Source organism: Antedon mediterranea, chromosome 11 (genome assembly GCF_964355755.1).
Source record: "Antedon mediterranea chromosome 11, ecAntMedi1.1, whole genome shotgun sequence".
Classification (NCBI taxonomy): domain Eukaryota; kingdom Metazoa; phylum Echinodermata; class Crinoidea; order Comatulida; family Antedonidae; genus Antedon; species Antedon mediterranea.
Window position 1 is genome coordinate 2,559,393 of NC_092680.1, and position 18,801 is coordinate 2,578,193.

The following is an 18,801-nucleotide window of genomic DNA, read 5'->3' on the forward strand; positions in this document are numbered from 1 at the left end:
AGAATGCAGCAGGAAATAATTTATTAAAAGCAAAGTCATTTATTCCTTAAAAACTCCTGCAGTTTTTCTAAACTAATTTCAATTAACAACTTATCATTTCTTTGTGTTAAAAAGAAATGGAAAGACCTGGGTTCCTTCTCTTTCAACCTGCAAAATTACTGATCGTTAAAACGAGTTAAAAATGTAATTGGTTGTTTTTCATTGACCAATTAAAAAGGATTTGGGATAAGTTTTAATTATATTAATTGTATAACATTTCAATATATGCCATGAGATCCTTGTAAAGACCATCATTGTGAGGTCATTTCTGACCATGACGTCCAAATTTAGACCTTTTATTTTTCAGCATTATTTATACGTTTTTCCTATTTGCATAGGAGGGCTTTTGCGCGATATTATGCAGGCACTCAAATTGTGACGTAGTTGAATCCTTTACACATTGACTACAGCTGTTGTCAGAAGCCTTTTATGTGTTTCGCGGCGAGTAAGAAAGAAAGCATCTCTTTATACCCGTCGTATTTCCATATGTTTAACTGGTAACGTTCGAATTGCACAACAAAGGTTAGTTACTTATTTATATTTCACAGAATTGTCTCTTTTATTCTTGTCTGTAAGTCATGTGAAAGTGGATTATTGTGAAATCTAATGTATTGGTTTTCATTCGCCATCGCGAGAGAGGAAGTTGCAGATTGGCGTGTTTGCGTGCAGGCTCGGGTCAGTAGACAATGACCCGATGATCAAGTAGGCAGGAATATGTAGATAAGTGACGCACTTAGAAGCCAAGCCCTTGAGCTGAGGCCTCAGTGTGTGGTGTTAATCGAGAAAGGAAGGAACAAAGGCCTGGCATGCCAAGCTCCTTTTCTCTGTCGCCATTTTGATTACAGAAGGAGTTGTTGCATTCATTTTTCTGCTTGTCTTGTTGAGTTGTGTCAGAGGAGTTATTAAGGTTAGATTTTATTTTATAACAGTGTTTGAATAATTTATATGATAATGATGATTCTTTTTTATTTAATTTGCCATTTTCCTAAAAAACATGCACAATTATAAATTATTATCTTTTATTGACACCAATCATGTCAATTCAGAATATTTTATAAAACTGTGGACACCGCATGTTATGAAGTAGCATAGAGATTTAGTTAGTTTATAACAAATGTACCAATAAGTTTGGCAGAACTATGAGAAGGATGTTTTAAAACAATTTAAAAGGAAATTTAAAGAATAATTTATTTTCTATTTTTTAAAATCTTTTTTAACTGAATTATCTAGAACTTTAAATTAAATGGAATTTACCATCCAAGTATAGTAATTCGATAGTAAATTCTAATACTGCAGTAATTCTATACCGTACTGCTGTAGTGTACTGGAGGTTTATTATTGTTTTCGTAGCCACGAACACAATGCCACCAACAGTAAACACACCTTTTAAAAGCATCTCTTTTACGAACTAGCATTCTTTTTATGCTTGTTGGATAAAATATATAACCAACCAATATTAAAGATACTGTACAAAAGTAACTTGAAACCGAGATCGAATACAGTAATTAAGATATCTAAACAATTTTTGTCATATGACAATTTTAATATTAAATTTCAAATTAAATTAAAATTAGTATTTTCCATCTTAATTAGTAAAAAATTAGTGACAATTTTCTTTAGAAATGGTTTAAAACTTTAGAATTTTTACAAAATTATAAAATGTAATTAAAAGAATTTTAAAGTATCCTAACCCAGTATGGAAAATGTCCTAGAAATACGACTTTTTAACATAAATTAATCAAAATTTTTAAAAATGCAAAATTTACAAAATCGACATCTGAAAACTTTGTTGCGCAACAATTGACAAATGATTTCTTGTTATTATGCAGACTTCAATTCTTAGGAATTTTTATTGTAATTTACCATTCAAAATGTTTTATTTATTTAAAAAAAAAAAAGGCCTTAAACTGTGTTTAAAATTGACCAAATTGCAGATACAGGTATGTTTCAAAATTGAGTAAATAGATTAGCTTGATTGTATAGTCAAGGAACACATCAAATTCCATGTAATCCTGCTTGATAACTAACGATAGAAAAATGTTATGAATTTGAATAACGAATGAATAATTTATAATAAGGCACCAAGCAGTCATTAAAATATTTTTTGAACAAACATACTACAGTATTAAGAATTGTCATTTATACAATACATTAGTTAGTTACTGTACGTCACTACAAGTATATAACATAGCTCGTTCAATACTGATGAGGACTCAGTGGCTAAATTGCACACAGGTGTCGATGAAACATAATTAAAACAACTTCTCCCCATATGGTCCCTGTAGAATGGAATTTGTAACAATACGATTTTAACATGTTGCCGTTTTATACTTTTACACTTTTTGTCATTTTTTAGTCCGTTTATGTATATGAATGTATCTTTAAATCGGATTGCTGACAACCGACATTTTTTGGTGTTTTTTTTAAACGAAAACCAGTAAAGTTTCTTGTATATTGTGCCACCAAACGGCGCTCATTCGTCGGTCAACAATGAGATACACACGATAAACCAGTAGAGAACACTGGGATAAATCCCTATTCTTCCGAATACACTGGGTTCTCTAGTTCAGGAAAGAGTAAACTGCTAATATTATCACCTGAATCAACAGTTCACTCCAAGACCATATGGGGGAAGGATTTATTTATTGATTAAGGTCAAATGCAGAGGTCACTTTACATACAGTACTGATTTATCTTTAAAGAATTACCTTAAAAGAATTGATTGATACTACTTTGTTAGTAAAAAAATGACACAATTGATAATACAACATTTAAAATTGATAAGAAAATAGTAAATACTGTACCAAAAAAAACTCATACATTTTTTGTTGTAAATTATAAAAGTAGGGCTGATTATCTAATTTAATAATTAAGGACTTTTTGCTTGTTTGCAAGAATAAACAATTACTGATATTGCTATGCCTTCTTAATTGTTATCTTTAATCAGTGGTTGATAACACAGGTTGTTTACTATGAAGAATACAGGCTGTTAAGTATCTATATGTATTACTCTCAGGAAATGAGCACATAATAATAGTGTACCGTAGTACAGCAAGCAGGGACAGCACCCAGAAAAGAGCATTGTTCAAATGTCAAATAAAATGAATTAAAAATATGTTTTGTGTTTTTACTGTAAGCCTGTTTCCGGAGTATGAACAATTAAAAGTTATTTGCTGTAGTTTACTGGGTTGCATTTGTGGACACTTGATTTAGTAATGTACTGTTGAAATGGTGAAATCAAGGGAAAGCCAATCTTTGGGCTCTTTTGTGGGCTAGTGAAAATCACAGTCACCAGCAGGCTCATTTTATCAATTCAAAATATTATAGATACAGTGATTTATGTATTTCCAAGCTATTACAATATGTGTATAGTAGGCTATGCAGGGCCATTGCCACCAGTACAGTTGGTAAGGTTTCAACTTGTGTCCTGCACATACAGGGAATCGTTTCTGTTTTTGCGCGACCATGTGTAGAAAACATTCATACTAGCTATTGAATTTAGATGAAGATGATCCCTATAAGTAATCAACGATCAAACTTCAGAGAACATCCCTTAGTGCTATATCTGATGATTCTTTCCTTGGAGATGATTGGAGGGCCTGCAGATCAATTGAAGTCCTTGTCTGCCCTTCGATGAATACAAGCACTATTGTCTACTGAACAGAATTGGTTTTCCATAATGATAGTTAGAAATGCAGCAAGCATTTGCCAAGCTTGTTAGCAATCTTGAGACTACCTATGCAGTACAATTAACATATTCATTTTATGAGTGCTACATTACCAAGGTCAGGTATTAGGAGCTGTAATGAAGTGTTTTTCTGGGATTCAGTCTGAATAAAATACTGCACAAACAATACTTCTTTAGGGATTTAATTTCAGAGATGCTCTGATTAGCACCTTAGCTTTTAATTGCTAATTCAATCATTATTTATTAATCCTCAATGTATTTGCCTTCACAATTTAGTGTTCACAATTCCTGAATAATTGCTATGTCAATAGTATGTATCAATAGGACTTGTTCCAACATATGGTCTAAATGGATGTAAAACAGCACATGCTATAAATAAATAATATTACTACTTTTTCCATGTTAATCTAAAGATCGCAATATATTGTTGAATTGTATACAATTATAGTTGAGTTAGAGAAGGATCGCATTGCATTTAAAAAAAAAGATTATTCCATTTTATTCCAAGTTAAAGCATCTTTCGTGCATTTCAATTTCCAATTTAGTACAAACATTATCAGTATTTTTAAATCTTTATTTTAGAGAAGAACTTGATTTCCGTCTAAGATATCGATCTAAATAATTTTTAAAATTGCAATACAGTATCTGGAAACCTGTTAATGACCTTTCTATCAAAGATCTTCAAAGAGACGACTGTTGAGATGGTCCCTCAGCCTCTCCCATGTCACATGGTCTCTGTCTTCTTGCTGTTGCCGTTCTATTGGTCAATGTATTAGAGATTTTCATTAACTCTTCTCATTAAAATTCTTCTGCAGGTATACAGTATGTTTCTCTTTTTAATGATTGTTGATCAGAAATGAGAGGTGGATTCAGAATAGAATTATTTTTTTACTGGGAATTCTTTGTCCCGTTCGTCTAATTCAAATTAAATTATGTTGTTTTGTATGATTGAACAATTGGTGACTTCTCATGGGGCTTGTTGCTATACCTGTATATGATTAGATCTTAAATAATGTAATTCATGCACCATACAATATTTATTTTAAAACCATAACAATGCTATTTCTTTAATTTTATTTATTTCAATGCTATTTATGTTACAGTGCATGAAATAAAATAGGAAAACAGTAAAGATAAGAAAATGAACAGTCACCAAAATAACAAGACTTTTGAAATCTGCAGTACCAGTATACTGAATAGCTTTCTAATAGTTTTTTAATTATCTCAAGATGTGTTAACTTACTGGTACTGGTCCAAAGTTCTGTCTACACTATCAAAACCTTATGTGACAAAAAATATGATGTGGCCATATATGGACATGATGATGTCATATTACCACCATATTTGGGCATATCACCACCATATTTGGGCACATCACACTTTTTTTATAATATAGTTTGATAGACAGAACTTAACATTCTATCTATTCCTTTTTGATAGAAGCAGATCTTTTCATTTTTGTCTTTTGTAATCTGATCTTAATAATAGTTTGCTAATAAAAAATGCTGCATGGTTTCAAAACAAATATAAATTTCCTAATTAACTGACTGCCATTCAGCAGATCTGTTCTTCATGACCTTTGTGCCTGTAGAACTTGTTAGAGAAATCTTTTTTAAGACGGTCCCTTCCCCTTGTCACACACACCAGCAATAAGCAATCACTGTTGATCGCTACCTATTGGCTGGTATATTTTAAAGGACAACTGTACCGAGGACCATATTTTAAAAACGTATTAGGGGTATACATATGATTTCAGAACCATCGCGAAATCGAGGATATCGCCGCACGCGCTCGCCGTACAGCCGTCGCCGTAAATTGCTGTGACGTCACAGGTGCATCGCATAATCTACTTAATGAGTTTTCGCTGTTGTTACCATACAATAGATAGGTACCGTCACTTCAATTGCTTATTTAACCTTTTAAATTACTTAAATTTGCCAAAATGTTTTCCTGGTATTTTGAAGAAACACTTCAATATCCAGATAGACAAAACAAACAATAAAACAATTCAACTTTTATAATTTTTACGATTTATTTAAAAAGTGTGTTTACTAGAAATGTTCGCGCTTTGCGAGACTTGTCTATGGGACCCGAAGAGTAGCTAGTAGAAACATGACGTATGACGTTCTGGAATCATTCAACCATATCGGACTCAAAACTTTTTCTCTGCTAGCTAGCGATTTTTGGGCCGTGTGCGAGCTTCCTCCTCCTCCTCTCGTGTGTGTGACGGTGGTGTGATCAACATTGTGTAGAGTAGTAGTAGAGAGAGGGAACTGAAAATGCCGGCGTGTGTTGTTTCAAATTGTTGGGAATACGAAAAAGCCCGATTAGATGGAATACCCTTTCATACTTTTCCAAATGATAAGGCGTTGGCCAGAAGATGGTTAACTGTTATTAGAAACGCTAATTTGAATCCCGGCTGTAAGCCGTCGACATACAGAACTTTGCGAGTTTGTGGAAAGCACTTCATGAAGTCAGATTACCTACCTGACCCAAAACACGATCTAGCTCCGCATCTTTACAAGCCAAAACACCGCCTGAAACCTGACGCAGTACCAAGTATATTTGCATTTAACAAACCTAGTAGTACAACTATGAGAAGTGCATTTAAAAAAAGACAGGAGGCTGGTAATCAAGAATCGGTAAGAACAATGATGAATTTACCACCAGAACAATAATATTAATAATTAGGCCTAATATATCAAAGTAAATTATAGGCCTAATAAGTTTTTTTTTTCTTTTTATGTTTAGGCTAAGCCTAAAAAAAAATTAACAATTGACTGGGCCTACTACTCTGTACATTATTAAAATATTACATTTATGATATAGGCCTAGGGATTTTAGGCTATGCCTAGCCTATAAATCCAAACAAGAAAAAATATAGCCTAGGCCTATGCTAGATAGTATTACTACTACTACTAGCTAGAGATAGGCCCTTTCTTAGTGCATTATTTTTTTTTAATGAAAAATGCTATAATGATGATTACTACTAACTAGGCCTACTAACTACTAGCCATCATTTGGTGATTGAGAACAACAACAATTAACACTAACTATAGTTTAAAAAAACAATTCTATTTTTTGTTACTGTGTAGAAATGGTATTAAAGAAAAATAAATATATTTAGTTTTTCACAGGCTCAGAATCATCGCATACATCACATGATGTCCAAGAAAAAAAATCAGTACATGGCAATGATGATGAGGTATGATTATTTATGGTTTATCTATCTTCACCAACTTGTGAATGCGTAGTGTATGTAATATCAAATTCTGTAAACTATATAATATTATAATTTTACAGGACTTAAATGTAAGCTTTTCATCATCACATGGAAATGAGTCGATGGGATGGATACCAGAAGAGGACAGTTCTTCTTCCTCTGAAGAAGAAATAGAAGTAGTAGATGATAATGTTACAGGAAAAGTGATAGTCAATGTTGATAGTGTGCTTGAAATGTTTAAGCGATGCCAAGAATGCGGTCAGAAGATAATATCAACAAATGTGTTATACAGGGGAGCAAAAATAATTGTACATTGGCAATGTACTGAATATCACTTTGGCAAATGGGAAAGCTGTCCAGATGTTCGTGGAATGGCAGAAATCAATTTACTTACAGCCTCTGCTATTTTGTACAGTGGAAACACATATCAAGCAATTAATAATTTTGCTAAAATTCTTGATATGCATTTTTTATCATCATCAAGTTTTTATCAAATTCAAAAATGTTATTTGTTGCCAGTCATAAATGAAGCATATAAGGAACAACAAGATGTGATGATTGCCGAACTCATTTTAAGAAGTTTGGATAATGAGACTATCTCAATTTTGGGGGACGCCCGGTCAGACTCGCCAGGGTATTCCGCAAAATATTCTACGTACTCTTTTATTGAAGAGAAAAGTGACAAAATTGTTGATGCTCGGCTGATACAAGTGACGGAATGTTCCAGCTCAGTAGCAATGGAAAAGGAAGGTTTCATCAGAAGTTTAGAGTTTTTGTTGGGTCATGGCATCAACATCAAAACAATCACAACTGACAGATCACCATCAATCAGAAAAGTTATGAAGGACGAATACTGGGAGATATCACATCAGCTTGATTGCTGGCATGTTTGTAAAGGTATGATTGATACAGTAAAATAATTCTCTAACAAACTAAAACCAAATTAAATCCTTCATTTTTTTTACTCTCATCAGTATATAAATAAGCACCATATACATATTGTACAAATGAGCATTATATGAGTTTGCTCTAATCTATCTCATCTCGCACAGTGTAATTTCAATTGACACTTCTTCTAGTCTACTAGTGTAGCACCAGCGAGTACAGTATATACTGTAATCATGTTTGTAAAGTTCATAAATTGTTTTACTAATACTATATTGTATATTTTATCAAATATTTCAGGCATTAAAAAGAAAGTCTTGGCAAGTGGTAAAAAGAAGGGAAATGAGCACCTATTATTGTGGACCAAGAGCATAACAAACCATTTGTGGTTCTGTTGTGCAACTTGTAAAGGTGATGTCCAGGTATGACCACTAGTGAATTTTTTTTTCAATCGACAGGGGTGAAGAGGAAAAGCAAAAGTAATGAAACTCTCATCTTGTGATGTGCTTAACAAGCCCTGTCAATATACTGTAAACAAAACAAAAATATATATTTATGTACATCATCATATTGATAATTGATATATAAAATACTCAAAATTAAAAAATCAGTTCTGCTTTATACTGTGTTTATTATTAATAAGTACTATATAATTAATACAGAAATAAAAATAAAGTTGTGTCCAATAAAAAATATTGCAGTACTATATAAACTGCTCTTATACTAGTATAAAAGAAAAAAGAGCACCATCATCATCATTCTCTAAATTGAGCTTTACACTATTTTTTTACTAATGTTTAGGTACTCAAAAACAGGTGGAAATCAATTTTAAATCACGTGGTAAATGTTCACAGATGGGAGGAAGATGGGATTGAGAATACCTGTGCACACAGTGCCCTAACAGAAGAAGAAGCAGAAAGCAAGATATGGCTAGAATATGATTCGCCAGCCTATGATGCTTTGAAAAAAATTGTACTGGATAAAAGATTAGATAATGATCTTGGTCAACTTGGAGAATTTAAGCATACTGGTGGGTGTGAAATGTTTTTTGTGTAGACAATAAGAATTAAACGTTAGTGTAAAACCCATTTTACTTACTCACTGCTCAATTCTTCAATTCAGGTACCTTAGAGTCCTATCATGCCTCGTACACCAAGTTTGCCCCAAAACGAATTCACTTTCATTATGGTTCTATGCAAGGCAGGACTCAGCTAGCAGTTATAGATCATAATGCTAATGTTGGCAGGAAACAGGCACAAACAATTGCAGGTAATACTTATAATGCATGTAATAAAATAACAAGACACTTTAAGTTAATATACAACATTTTATTATATTCTCTGTTCACCCATGTCTAAACTGTCTAGTCCAGCTACATAATAGGCCTATTAAAAATGATTTGTTTTTCTGAATTTAATTGTAGGTGATCTTCGATACAAAATGGTTTGCCCAAAACGGGGCGATGGATCATGGTCTGCCAAAAAAATTTATGAAGCTAAAAAATATGATTACGTTGTTGATCTGGTTGAGAAGACGCTACAGAGACGAATGGACCCAGGTATAAGGTACAAATATACAGAATCTGCAGTGCCTCTTCCAGAATTACCAAAAAACATCTCAAAGCAGGAACAACCTTCTAAAGATTTATTAATAAATGAATATTGTCAAAGAACCGAGCAAATTATGGATAATCAGTAGATGATTATGATGGTGATGATTTAAATACTGTTGTTATACAAAGTTTATTTTTCAGTTTAATCGAACAAATTATGCATCATCAGTAGCAGGCCAAGAAAAACCTTTGTATGTTCCATCAGGTGAAGGAAACTTTTCTCTAATTTTCTTGACCAAACAAGCTGGCAATACCATTCTGTTCTTGTAGCCTAGTTTTTCACCTTGTAGAATCCATTGTAGTACAACTCTGTAAGCTACAAGGCGGTATTGTCTGATAATTTAAAAAAATGAATGACTTTAGCTAAGTCTGTTAAAAATAAAAAGTGCCATGTTTTCTATATTTTGTTTTACTCACTGCTTGTTGATATCTAGTATTCTATATAGTAAATGGTTATTAGAGTGACTTTTGAAAACATGGTCATGCAAAACAGATTTAGTGGTCAAATGTATTTTTAAAAACAAAACATATTCTTGTGCTTATAGAGTAGTTCTCTTGAGTTTAACACAATGGAACTAGCGGCAAAATGAATGTATTATGTAGAAAGAATAAAAAAAATAAAGGAAGAAAGATATCTTGAATAAAAAACCAAAAGCCTTACTCATTATTTAGTTGGCCATGTAGGCCCCTTGGTTTCGGAAATTGTTTCCAGTTGTGTCGATGACTTCGAAAAAATGTTGTCAAAACACTTGTATTTAAGTGTGCTTCAAGATCACAATGAGATGTAATGCACCGTAATAATAAATCGTCATCTTTTTCCATTGGAGTTGTAGTAGGCCTCTCTCTCTCTAACAAAGACAATGTTTGTTGAACTTCATTGCAACATACACATTCGTCTTCCGTTGCCATTGGTGTACAAAAACCACATGTACACCAAAAACTGTCATTCAGTCTACTTACTAAAGCTGTTGGCAGGGGTGCAACTGCACTATTATTCTTCTCCTTTCTTCTGCGCTCTATCTCGGTTGGTGAGTATTGTGGTTCAAATAAATATGGTCTTGGAACAGAATAAAAAATATCGTCGTCACTTCCATACTCTTCTTCTTCTGTTTCATGCACTTCAGCCATGTTTTATCGTTATGTGTCTATGATGAAATTAAATGAGAGTATTAAATTGGGCTATATTAAATACCGATTTGATATGCACTGCCTAGTAGGCCCTGGGTCTACCTAGTAGTATTCAATCCATCTGCCTAACCCTTCCTCTAGCTGGGCACAATATGATTATGAGTGAGGATTTCGAGTAAAATATTATTAATATTATTATAATAAGTTCATGAATTTTTAGGCGTTCATAAACGGCGGCCATGCCCCACCCATGCCATGGCCAAAGGCCCAAAATAATCAGACCCACTCTAAGCTAGTAGTAGAGTACTACTAGGCCTAGGCTGGTACTAGGTAGGCATAGTACTATACTAGGCTCTTGCGCATATCAATTAGTAGCCTATTTATTATAGGCCTAGCCTAGTAGAATAGGCTTACCCAGACTCCTACTAGGACCTAGGCTAGGCATATATATAAAAGAAAACAGCGGCAGCAGAGCCAGAGGGGACCTAGGCCTAGGCCTAGGTTAGGCCTAGTTTTGTTTTCCAAAATTGAAATTACGAGACCCTGACACAAAAACAAACATAATCTAATTTTTTTTTTAAACTTACGTGATAAGCCCACGATCAATGCTAAAAAACTTGTCTGGAAAAATTACAACTATCTCACACACACAGTTTACCACATCACCACACGTCACATACACACCACCACCACACAGCAGCTAGCATGCAGCAGAGAAAAAGTTTTGAGTCCGATATGGTTGAATGATTCCAGAACGTCATACGTCATGTTTCTACTAGCTACTCTTCGGGTCCCATAGACAAGTCTCGCAAAGCGCGAACATTTCTAGTAAACACACTTTTTAAATAAATCGTAAAAAATATAAAAGTTGAATTGTTTTATTGTTTGTTTTGTCTATCTGGATATTGAAGTGTTTCTTCAAAATACCAGGAAAACATTTTGGCAAATTTAAGTAATTTAAAAGGTTAAATAAGCAATTGAAGTGACGGTACCTATCTATTGTATGGTAACAACAGCGAAAACTCATTAAGTAGATTATGCGATGCACCTGTGACGTCACAGCAATTTACGGCGACGGCTGTACGGCGAGCGCGTGCGGCGATATCCTCGATTTCGCGATGGTTCTGAAATCATATGTATACCCCTAATACGTTTTTAAAATATGGTCCTCGGTACAGTTGTCCTTTAAGGAATCCATTAGGCATTAGCTGCTGTTCATTAATTCGCTCAAGGCAAGGCGACTGACTGTGTTGGCATCACTCACTCATAGCAGAATGGATAACTAGCAACTGTGTAGTTGAGTTATACCATAAGTGACTGACTGATTTAAAAGGGAAGTTGATTTCACCGAAGGATGATCAGATTATTGATAAAGCTCTGTCTACACTATCAAACGAGTTTGACAAAAAAAGAGTGTTATGCCCAAATAGTGATATGCTTAATATGGCAGTGATATGACATCATCATGTCCATGGCCACATCACATTTTTATGTCACATAAAGTTTGATAATGTAGACAGAGCTTACAAAGGCCTATAAACAAATCTGCATAATGACCTTTTCAATTTTACTGTATGGATTTTTCAGAAGTCCATTCCATGACTAAATTTCATACACACAGCTCAAGTAGATCAATAGCTACAGTATCAAAGTACAGCTGTAATTGTAATGGTATGGTAATCAAAATTACATACTTCAGCAAATAAATCCCTTTAAAGGGTATAATACTGTTGGTATATTTAAAAACTTTGAGTTTTCATTCTTTCATTTTGATCTTATTAATTTTTGCCATGGTCATCGTGCTGTTGGATTCTATTACCAATTATTATTTATTAGATTAAGGATGTTTGGAATTGTGCTGTAAATAAGAAACTGATGTTCTTTCATCAGTTTAATTGTTTCTATTCAAAATGCATTTCTTGAACAGGAACTATTTGTTTTAGAAAAGAACTTCCCTTTAAAAACATTATTTATAAACAGTTAAATCGTATTATGGGGTTTTCCATTTTCTGTTATCTTCAACTACATAAAAGATATATAAATATATTATATATTTTTTTGGTGATATCTTTGTCGCTCTCAAACGTATGCAATAATAATAAAAAATAATTACTGCATAAATATAATTTTAAGAAAAGTTGAACAATGTTTTATTGTAATTTTCTGATATCTATAAAATGTTTGCAATTTTTTAATAATTAAATTGAACAAATAAAAGTGATTGAAAGACTACAATTACAGTGAAAAGGACTGTGAAACATATCCTGTGAATTTCTAAGAGATTGAGCTTTCATCTGTACTATATCCTTTCAGTGATCTTCAAGTTACCAGGACTTAAAAATTGCAGCAAACTGTGAAGAATTTGTTATGCATGATTGAACATTAGTAACTAAAGAAATTGAAGTAGATGATCATCATCCTCAATTTTCTCACTAAAAAACTCTACTGATGATCACTTTTATATTTTATTTTATAAAGTAACAAAATGAAATTTGTTTCGTATTAAAAAAAAAAATATTCAGTTTAAAAATAATTTGTCATTGTATTCAATTTAGATTGTTGTTTTGAAAAAGAATTTGGGAATGGAAAGAAAACTAAATATATTAATATAAAAATACTATTTATATCAACATATTAATTATTACTGAAATTTGTATCTTTCAGGTGAAGTGTTAAACTCGCATCTACTGTCAATCAACCTGATATATATAGACGTCAACCAAACAACCTGTCATAGATTTTACCTAAAAGTGAATGTAAGTTGTGTTGAAAGCATGACATTATAAATGGGAACCTGCACTTACTATTGATATGCTCAGCCTGTGTGGTTGTGAAGTAGCATATAGCAATGTGTATAATGTTTTTGTGGAGGTCTGCCACTGCGGGTGGTATAAGCTGTCTCTAAACAAATTTAAAGATCGGTGGCGCCTAAGTGAAACTATGATTCTAGGCCTACAGTACTAGCTACTGAGTGAAGCTACTAACTTCATTAACTACTCAAATGTTTCATAATATTAAACAATACTTTAAAACTGTAAATCTTATATGTTTTTTTTCAGATTGAAGAGTAAAATAGACAGAATGGAAGAAGAAGCTGAGTTGCATTGTGAGAAATGCGAGTTTACATCTCGATCACATTCCTCGATGAAGCGCCATATGAAGGGGAAACACAACGAGCAGTACGAACCACCTTATCAGTACACGTGTGACCTCTGTCCATATGCTACAGGCAGTAAAATGAACTTTGTTATGCATGTCAGATCTCATGCAAACCCCCAGCAATTTGTCTGCTCAATATGTCATCGCAGTTACAAAAACAAAAGTTCTTTGAATAAGCACAAACAAAGCCACAGAAACAACCCATTTTTCTGCAGTAAATGCAACAACAAGTTTGTTTATAAAAGCAACATGAAGACGCACATGAAAACGTGTAAAGGAAGACAGAAGCCGACTGTCAGACGCTTTCGGTGCAAAGTATGCTCGAAGGAGTTCCTGTCTGGGGTTAGCCTTCAGATGCACATGAGCGAACATGATCACGTAGAATTAAAATGTACTCATTGTAGCTTTGTCAGTGATTCACAAGACATCATTGCCAACCACATGGAGAATGTTCACCAAATTTCCAAAGATGTTGAAGATCCAAATGATTATAATATAATTTTAAACCAAATCAAGAAAGAACCAGGTCTTGATGATGATACAGATACTGGTAATGGAATGCTTAGTGGTCAAAGTGATTCTAACCAGGTGGCAGATAACTTACCATTTGAGTATGAATCTTCAGGAAACACATGTGGCGAATGTGGGTTCACTGCTGGCAGCAGTAAAGGTCTTAGATATCATCGCATGAAAAATCATCCAACCAGTGCAGATAAAGCAAAAATGCCAATTTGTAAACTCTGTAATGAGCAATTCCTCTACCCATCTCTGTATAACCGCCATCTTATTAAACATTACAAAAGAGGTGATACCTACCAACTTGATAATGATGCACCCATTGGATGTCCTTATTGCTCATTCCATACATCAAATTGGAACTATGTTTATAAACACATTAAACGAATGCATCCTTTCTATCCAAAAGTAACACGACATCGTAGTAATACAACCACCAGTGTAAACAATTCTACCGATACCATTCAAGATTACTATGGAACAACTGAGGATACCATCCAACAACAAGATGAGGAGGTTGGTTCTTCTACCATCAGTCCACCATCTTCCAAAAAACGAAAGAACCGTCTGTATGCTTGTGACCTCTGCGAGTTTAGTACATGGAGTCATGGAAGTTTAAGTTATCACAAGAAGAAGGTTCACTCCACTCACAGGTTTAAATGCAGCATGTGTCCATACAAAGCAGTCAGCAGGTGCGACGTCATCAAACATCAGAAACGCCACAGCAAAGAGAAGCCATACATCTGTAAGACATGCGGCGATGGTTTTGAATCCAAGAAACGACTCAACACTCACATGTTAAATTCTCACGATGGTACCATGGAAGCTGAATCTGAAAATGAAATGATTATAGAGGAAGAGAATGGAGAAGAAATCCGAGATGATGAAGTACCAGATACAATTGTTGATGAAGATGGTAAAGAGATAACTCTTGTGACAGAGGATCAGTCGGATGATTCCAGACCATTTAAATGTGATGAATGTGGAAGAGCCTATAAACACAGGAACAACCTTCAATTGCACAAGCTCTCTCACACAGTGGTTCGTATACATCAATGTCAATTGTGCAGCTTTGCAGCAACGTCTGCCGCTAGCCTAGGAACTCACATGTCTGAGGAACATGACATAGAGCAAGCTGAGGAAGGGGGTGCTGAAGAATCTACTGCTGTTGATATGTCCCAACTGCAAGAGACTACTGCAGAATACGATGAGGGTGAAGATGCATCAAATGTTACAGAGTCCAGCGATCAGCCAATGTTTGTACGTATAGGTGGTTTGTACAAATGTAAATTGTGTGCTTATAGAAGCAAGTACCCTTCGAAAATGGGTCGTCATGTGAAGATTCATACACCAATAACAAAGAGCACAAGCTTCTCTTGTGATCACTGTTCTTACCTGACAAGATATAAATTTGCATTGAAAAAGCATGTTATGAACAAGCACAAACGAAACCTGGACGGTACACCAATAGGTGATGGACAGAATGAATTAACACCTAAAATAGAACATAATGAAGAGGAGGAAAATAATGAGGAAGACATGAACGAAGAAGAGATGCTAACCGAAGAGAACTTTGACTCGCCAACGGACATGGTACCGATGGAGGACGGTAGCACAAAATCAAGATTTATCATCAAATGTACGTGTCGTGCGTGTCATGGCAAAGCAATTCCAAAAGACAGTGTCACTAGAGAGCAGGATGTGTTCTCGAATGCTAATGAAATGCTGATAAACAAGGTTAACAAAGACAACACTGTTTTATGGGAGTGTTCCATCTGCGATAAGGTTTTCTCCGAGAAGATTCGATGCCTTCGTCACAGCCTAATTCATACCGGAGAAAAACCGTACACTTGTAGCCATTGTTCACGACAGTTCAATCTACGTAGCAACGCTAAACGACATGTCATCATTCACATAAGAAACAATGGCGGTGAAAAACTTTCAAAGTGCACAATATGTAACAAAGTGTTTGCTTTTGAAGGGCAGTTAAAATACCATTTGAGAACGCAGCATGCAACAGGGGATATTGCATTTGAAGAGGCCTACGATGCAGATGTTGATAACAGCTTAAAAGCTGTTAAGGATTCCAAAATTGCTGGAAGCTTAAGTTGGCATGGAGAGATGATGGAAATCTCTAGAAGATTCCGATGCAGATACTGCGATAACACAATCGTGGGCCGAGCAAACTTTGTTAAACACGTCTGCTCGCACACCGGCCAGACACCGATGTCGTGCAACATCTGCGGTAAACTATTTTATGATAGAACGTTGTTGTATAAGCATAAGCTTATTCATAAACGCAAAGCAAATACCTGTAAAGGATGTGGAAAGGTTTTCACCGTTCAGTCTAAACTTACAGAACATAACCTTACATGTATTGCTTTGAAACGACTTAATAATGAAGTCTCAGCAGGTGAGAATATTAAAGAGAGGTCTGTCTTAGGAGTGGATACCACTGGAGAAATTGATGCTATGACTGGTATGCCACTTCCTTTACCAGTTATCAGTAATGTCTACTCGCTACACTCGCCCCAAGGAGTTCATCAGAGTAACGCCAGAATGATGAATTTAAATCAAGAATTTGATGCTCATAATGACGTAGGCCTGTCAGACTTGCGTAACTACCAGCCCAAGGATGAAAGCCCATTGTTGTCCAACATTTTATCACATGGCCGGCTTGTTACTCCACAGAAAAGTCATAGACAGTACGACCACAACAGTTTAAGCCCTTGCATCAGCCCTGAACTTGACCGGAACGGAGGTCATAGAAATGATGACATGAGGTCATCGACGCCAATTAACAGACACGAAATGAGAAACAACAGTAATCACAGTCCTGAAAATTCAGAAGAGTCAAAGTGTACGGATTGCTTGAAGAATTCCTGCCATCAACTGAAATGTGTTCATTGTGGTCTGATCTTCTTGGATGTCGTCATGCATACACTTCACATGGGATGGCATGGAAATAGGAATCCATTTGAATGCCATGGATGTGGCAAAGACTGTGGTGACAAGTATAGCTTTATATCTCACATCTTTAGGGAAAGTCATAAGTAACAAACTAATGGTGTAACTCAACCAGCAGTTGATTACTATTTTAACCCTCTGTTCCAGAACTTTGTGTACAGCTATCCATTTTGTGTGTCGGTTCTGTAGACCTCCTTACCCTTTTTGCCATTAGCAATAATTGATACAAACTGATAAATGATAACAATTAATCAAGATTAAATTAGATTAAATAAAATGTTTTCTAATGTAACCATCATTGAAACATGTTTTTAGAATGCTAAGATCTATGATTTAGAAAAATATTTGGACACATTTGGAAAAATAATTTATGAATTTAGAATACTGTAAATTTCAGTACCCCTTGTATGAACTGTTACAAAAGATAGGCCAATAGCCATTTATATTTGTACAGGTCGGTGTACACTATTTCAATAGTAAAAAAAAGTGTGATGATATGACATCATCATGGCCATATCACATTTTTTTGTGTATGCAGAGATAAGTCAGCAGATATTGGCAACCAGTCCAGATAATGAACGGAACGGCGTATACTTGGCTTGTATTATACGTATGCGCAGATTAATATTCGGTATAACCATATAATGCTAAACGCTTGTTAGCATCGAATCTGGAACAAAACACTTTATTCATGCGACGTCCCAAAATATTGATTTATTTCATTTTCTGACTGCTTGGCTCGCATGGAATTATGTTATGTTATTTTGATTTAAAATGGGCCTACTAATGGGCTGCAATTAAATACCTTTATCATTTTTATAAAAAAATTAATTCTTATTCTTGAGCACTGTATGGAGATTTAAATATTGTACCATAGTACAAATTCTACATTAATTTTCAAGGCTATTCCTTATGAATTATACCTTCATTTTAATATGTTGAATGATGTTTATATTGATTTAATATTTTTTTATTAGAACACATTGTCCCAATTAATTTATTGTCCAAATTAACTTTAATTAAATTGTGTGCTATTTGTATTTATAGTGTGAATAATTCACCATATATATAGTTTGGAGAAATAATTTCTCCAGGGTGAAAGTATATAATTCGTTATATTTGCATTAGAATTATGTAATAATACTGGCTTTGTAAACATTATGTGAATTTTTAAATTTGCCTGTTGAGCTCAGAGCCGTAGCCACCAGTACGTGTGGTTTCTTTATTTCGGCACCACCGAAACACAACTCATGGCTACGCCACTGGAGCTGTGGTTGGCATTATTTTTAAATATACAGTAACTGGTTTGTCTGTATAGTTTGATCTAAACTAGTCGTTGAAATTGTATGAATTATTTTGTTATACAGGGTTCCGATGTTTGTGAAATTAAAAATGTGAAAATGAATATTTGTTAGTTTATTTATGTCTTTAGATGAAACTTGCATTTGCAGAGATGCTGGTGTTTTATGTTTGAAATTGTGGCAGATGCTAGTACTGTATATAAAATCATTTCATCTAAACATTGCAACTTTTGGAAAGAATAGATTTTTTTTATAGTTTACTTGCTTGATGAATCGGTTAACA

At 34.3% G+C, this 18,801-nt stretch overlaps 3 protein-coding genes across 4 annotated transcripts; 2 read left to right on the forward strand and 1 right to left on the reverse strand.

Annotated features, from left to right (window-relative positions):
- Window positions 1-461: 461 nt before the first annotated feature.
- On the forward strand, window positions 462-18,690 carry LOC140062553 (uncharacterized). Of its 2 annotated transcripts, none has more exons than XM_072108817.1 (3): window positions 462-561; window positions 13,240-13,331; window positions 13,635-18,690. In XM_072108817.1, exon 3 carries the CDS (start codon window positions 13,657-13,659, stop codon window positions 17,305-17,307), a length of 3,651 nt encoding a protein of 1,216 aa, XP_071964918.1. In that variant the 5' UTR covers window positions 462-561; window positions 13,240-13,331; window positions 13,635-13,656; the 3' UTR covers window positions 17,308-18,690. The 2 variants fall into 2 exon arrangements, with proteins under 2 accessions (XP_071964918.1, XP_071964917.1); XM_072108816.1 differs by lacking the exon at window positions 462-561 and adding an exon at window positions 769-946.
- On the forward strand, window positions 6,092-9,533 carry LOC140062899 (uncharacterized). Its single transcript, XM_072109287.1, has 7 exons — window positions 6,092-6,369; window positions 6,855-6,932; window positions 7,031-7,847; window positions 8,136-8,257; window positions 8,637-8,865; window positions 8,958-9,104; window positions 9,259-9,533. The coding sequence occupies exons 1-7, from the start codon at window positions 6,196-6,198 to the stop codon at window positions 9,531-9,533; spliced, it is 1,842 nt and encodes a 613-aa protein (XP_071965388.1). The 5' UTR covers window positions 6,092-6,195.
- On the reverse strand, window positions 9,143-11,732 carry LOC140062900 (uncharacterized). The gene is made up of 3 exons (XM_072109288.1): window positions 11,163-11,732; window positions 10,109-10,592; window positions 9,143-9,780 (listed from the first exon to the last, which is right to left on the reverse strand). Exons 2-3 carry the CDS (start codon window positions 10,573-10,575, stop codon window positions 9,603-9,605), a joined length of 645 nt encoding a protein of 214 aa, XP_071965389.1. The 5' UTR covers window positions 10,576-10,592; window positions 11,163-11,732; the 3' UTR covers window positions 9,143-9,602.
- Window positions 18,691-18,801: the final 111 nt, after the last annotated feature.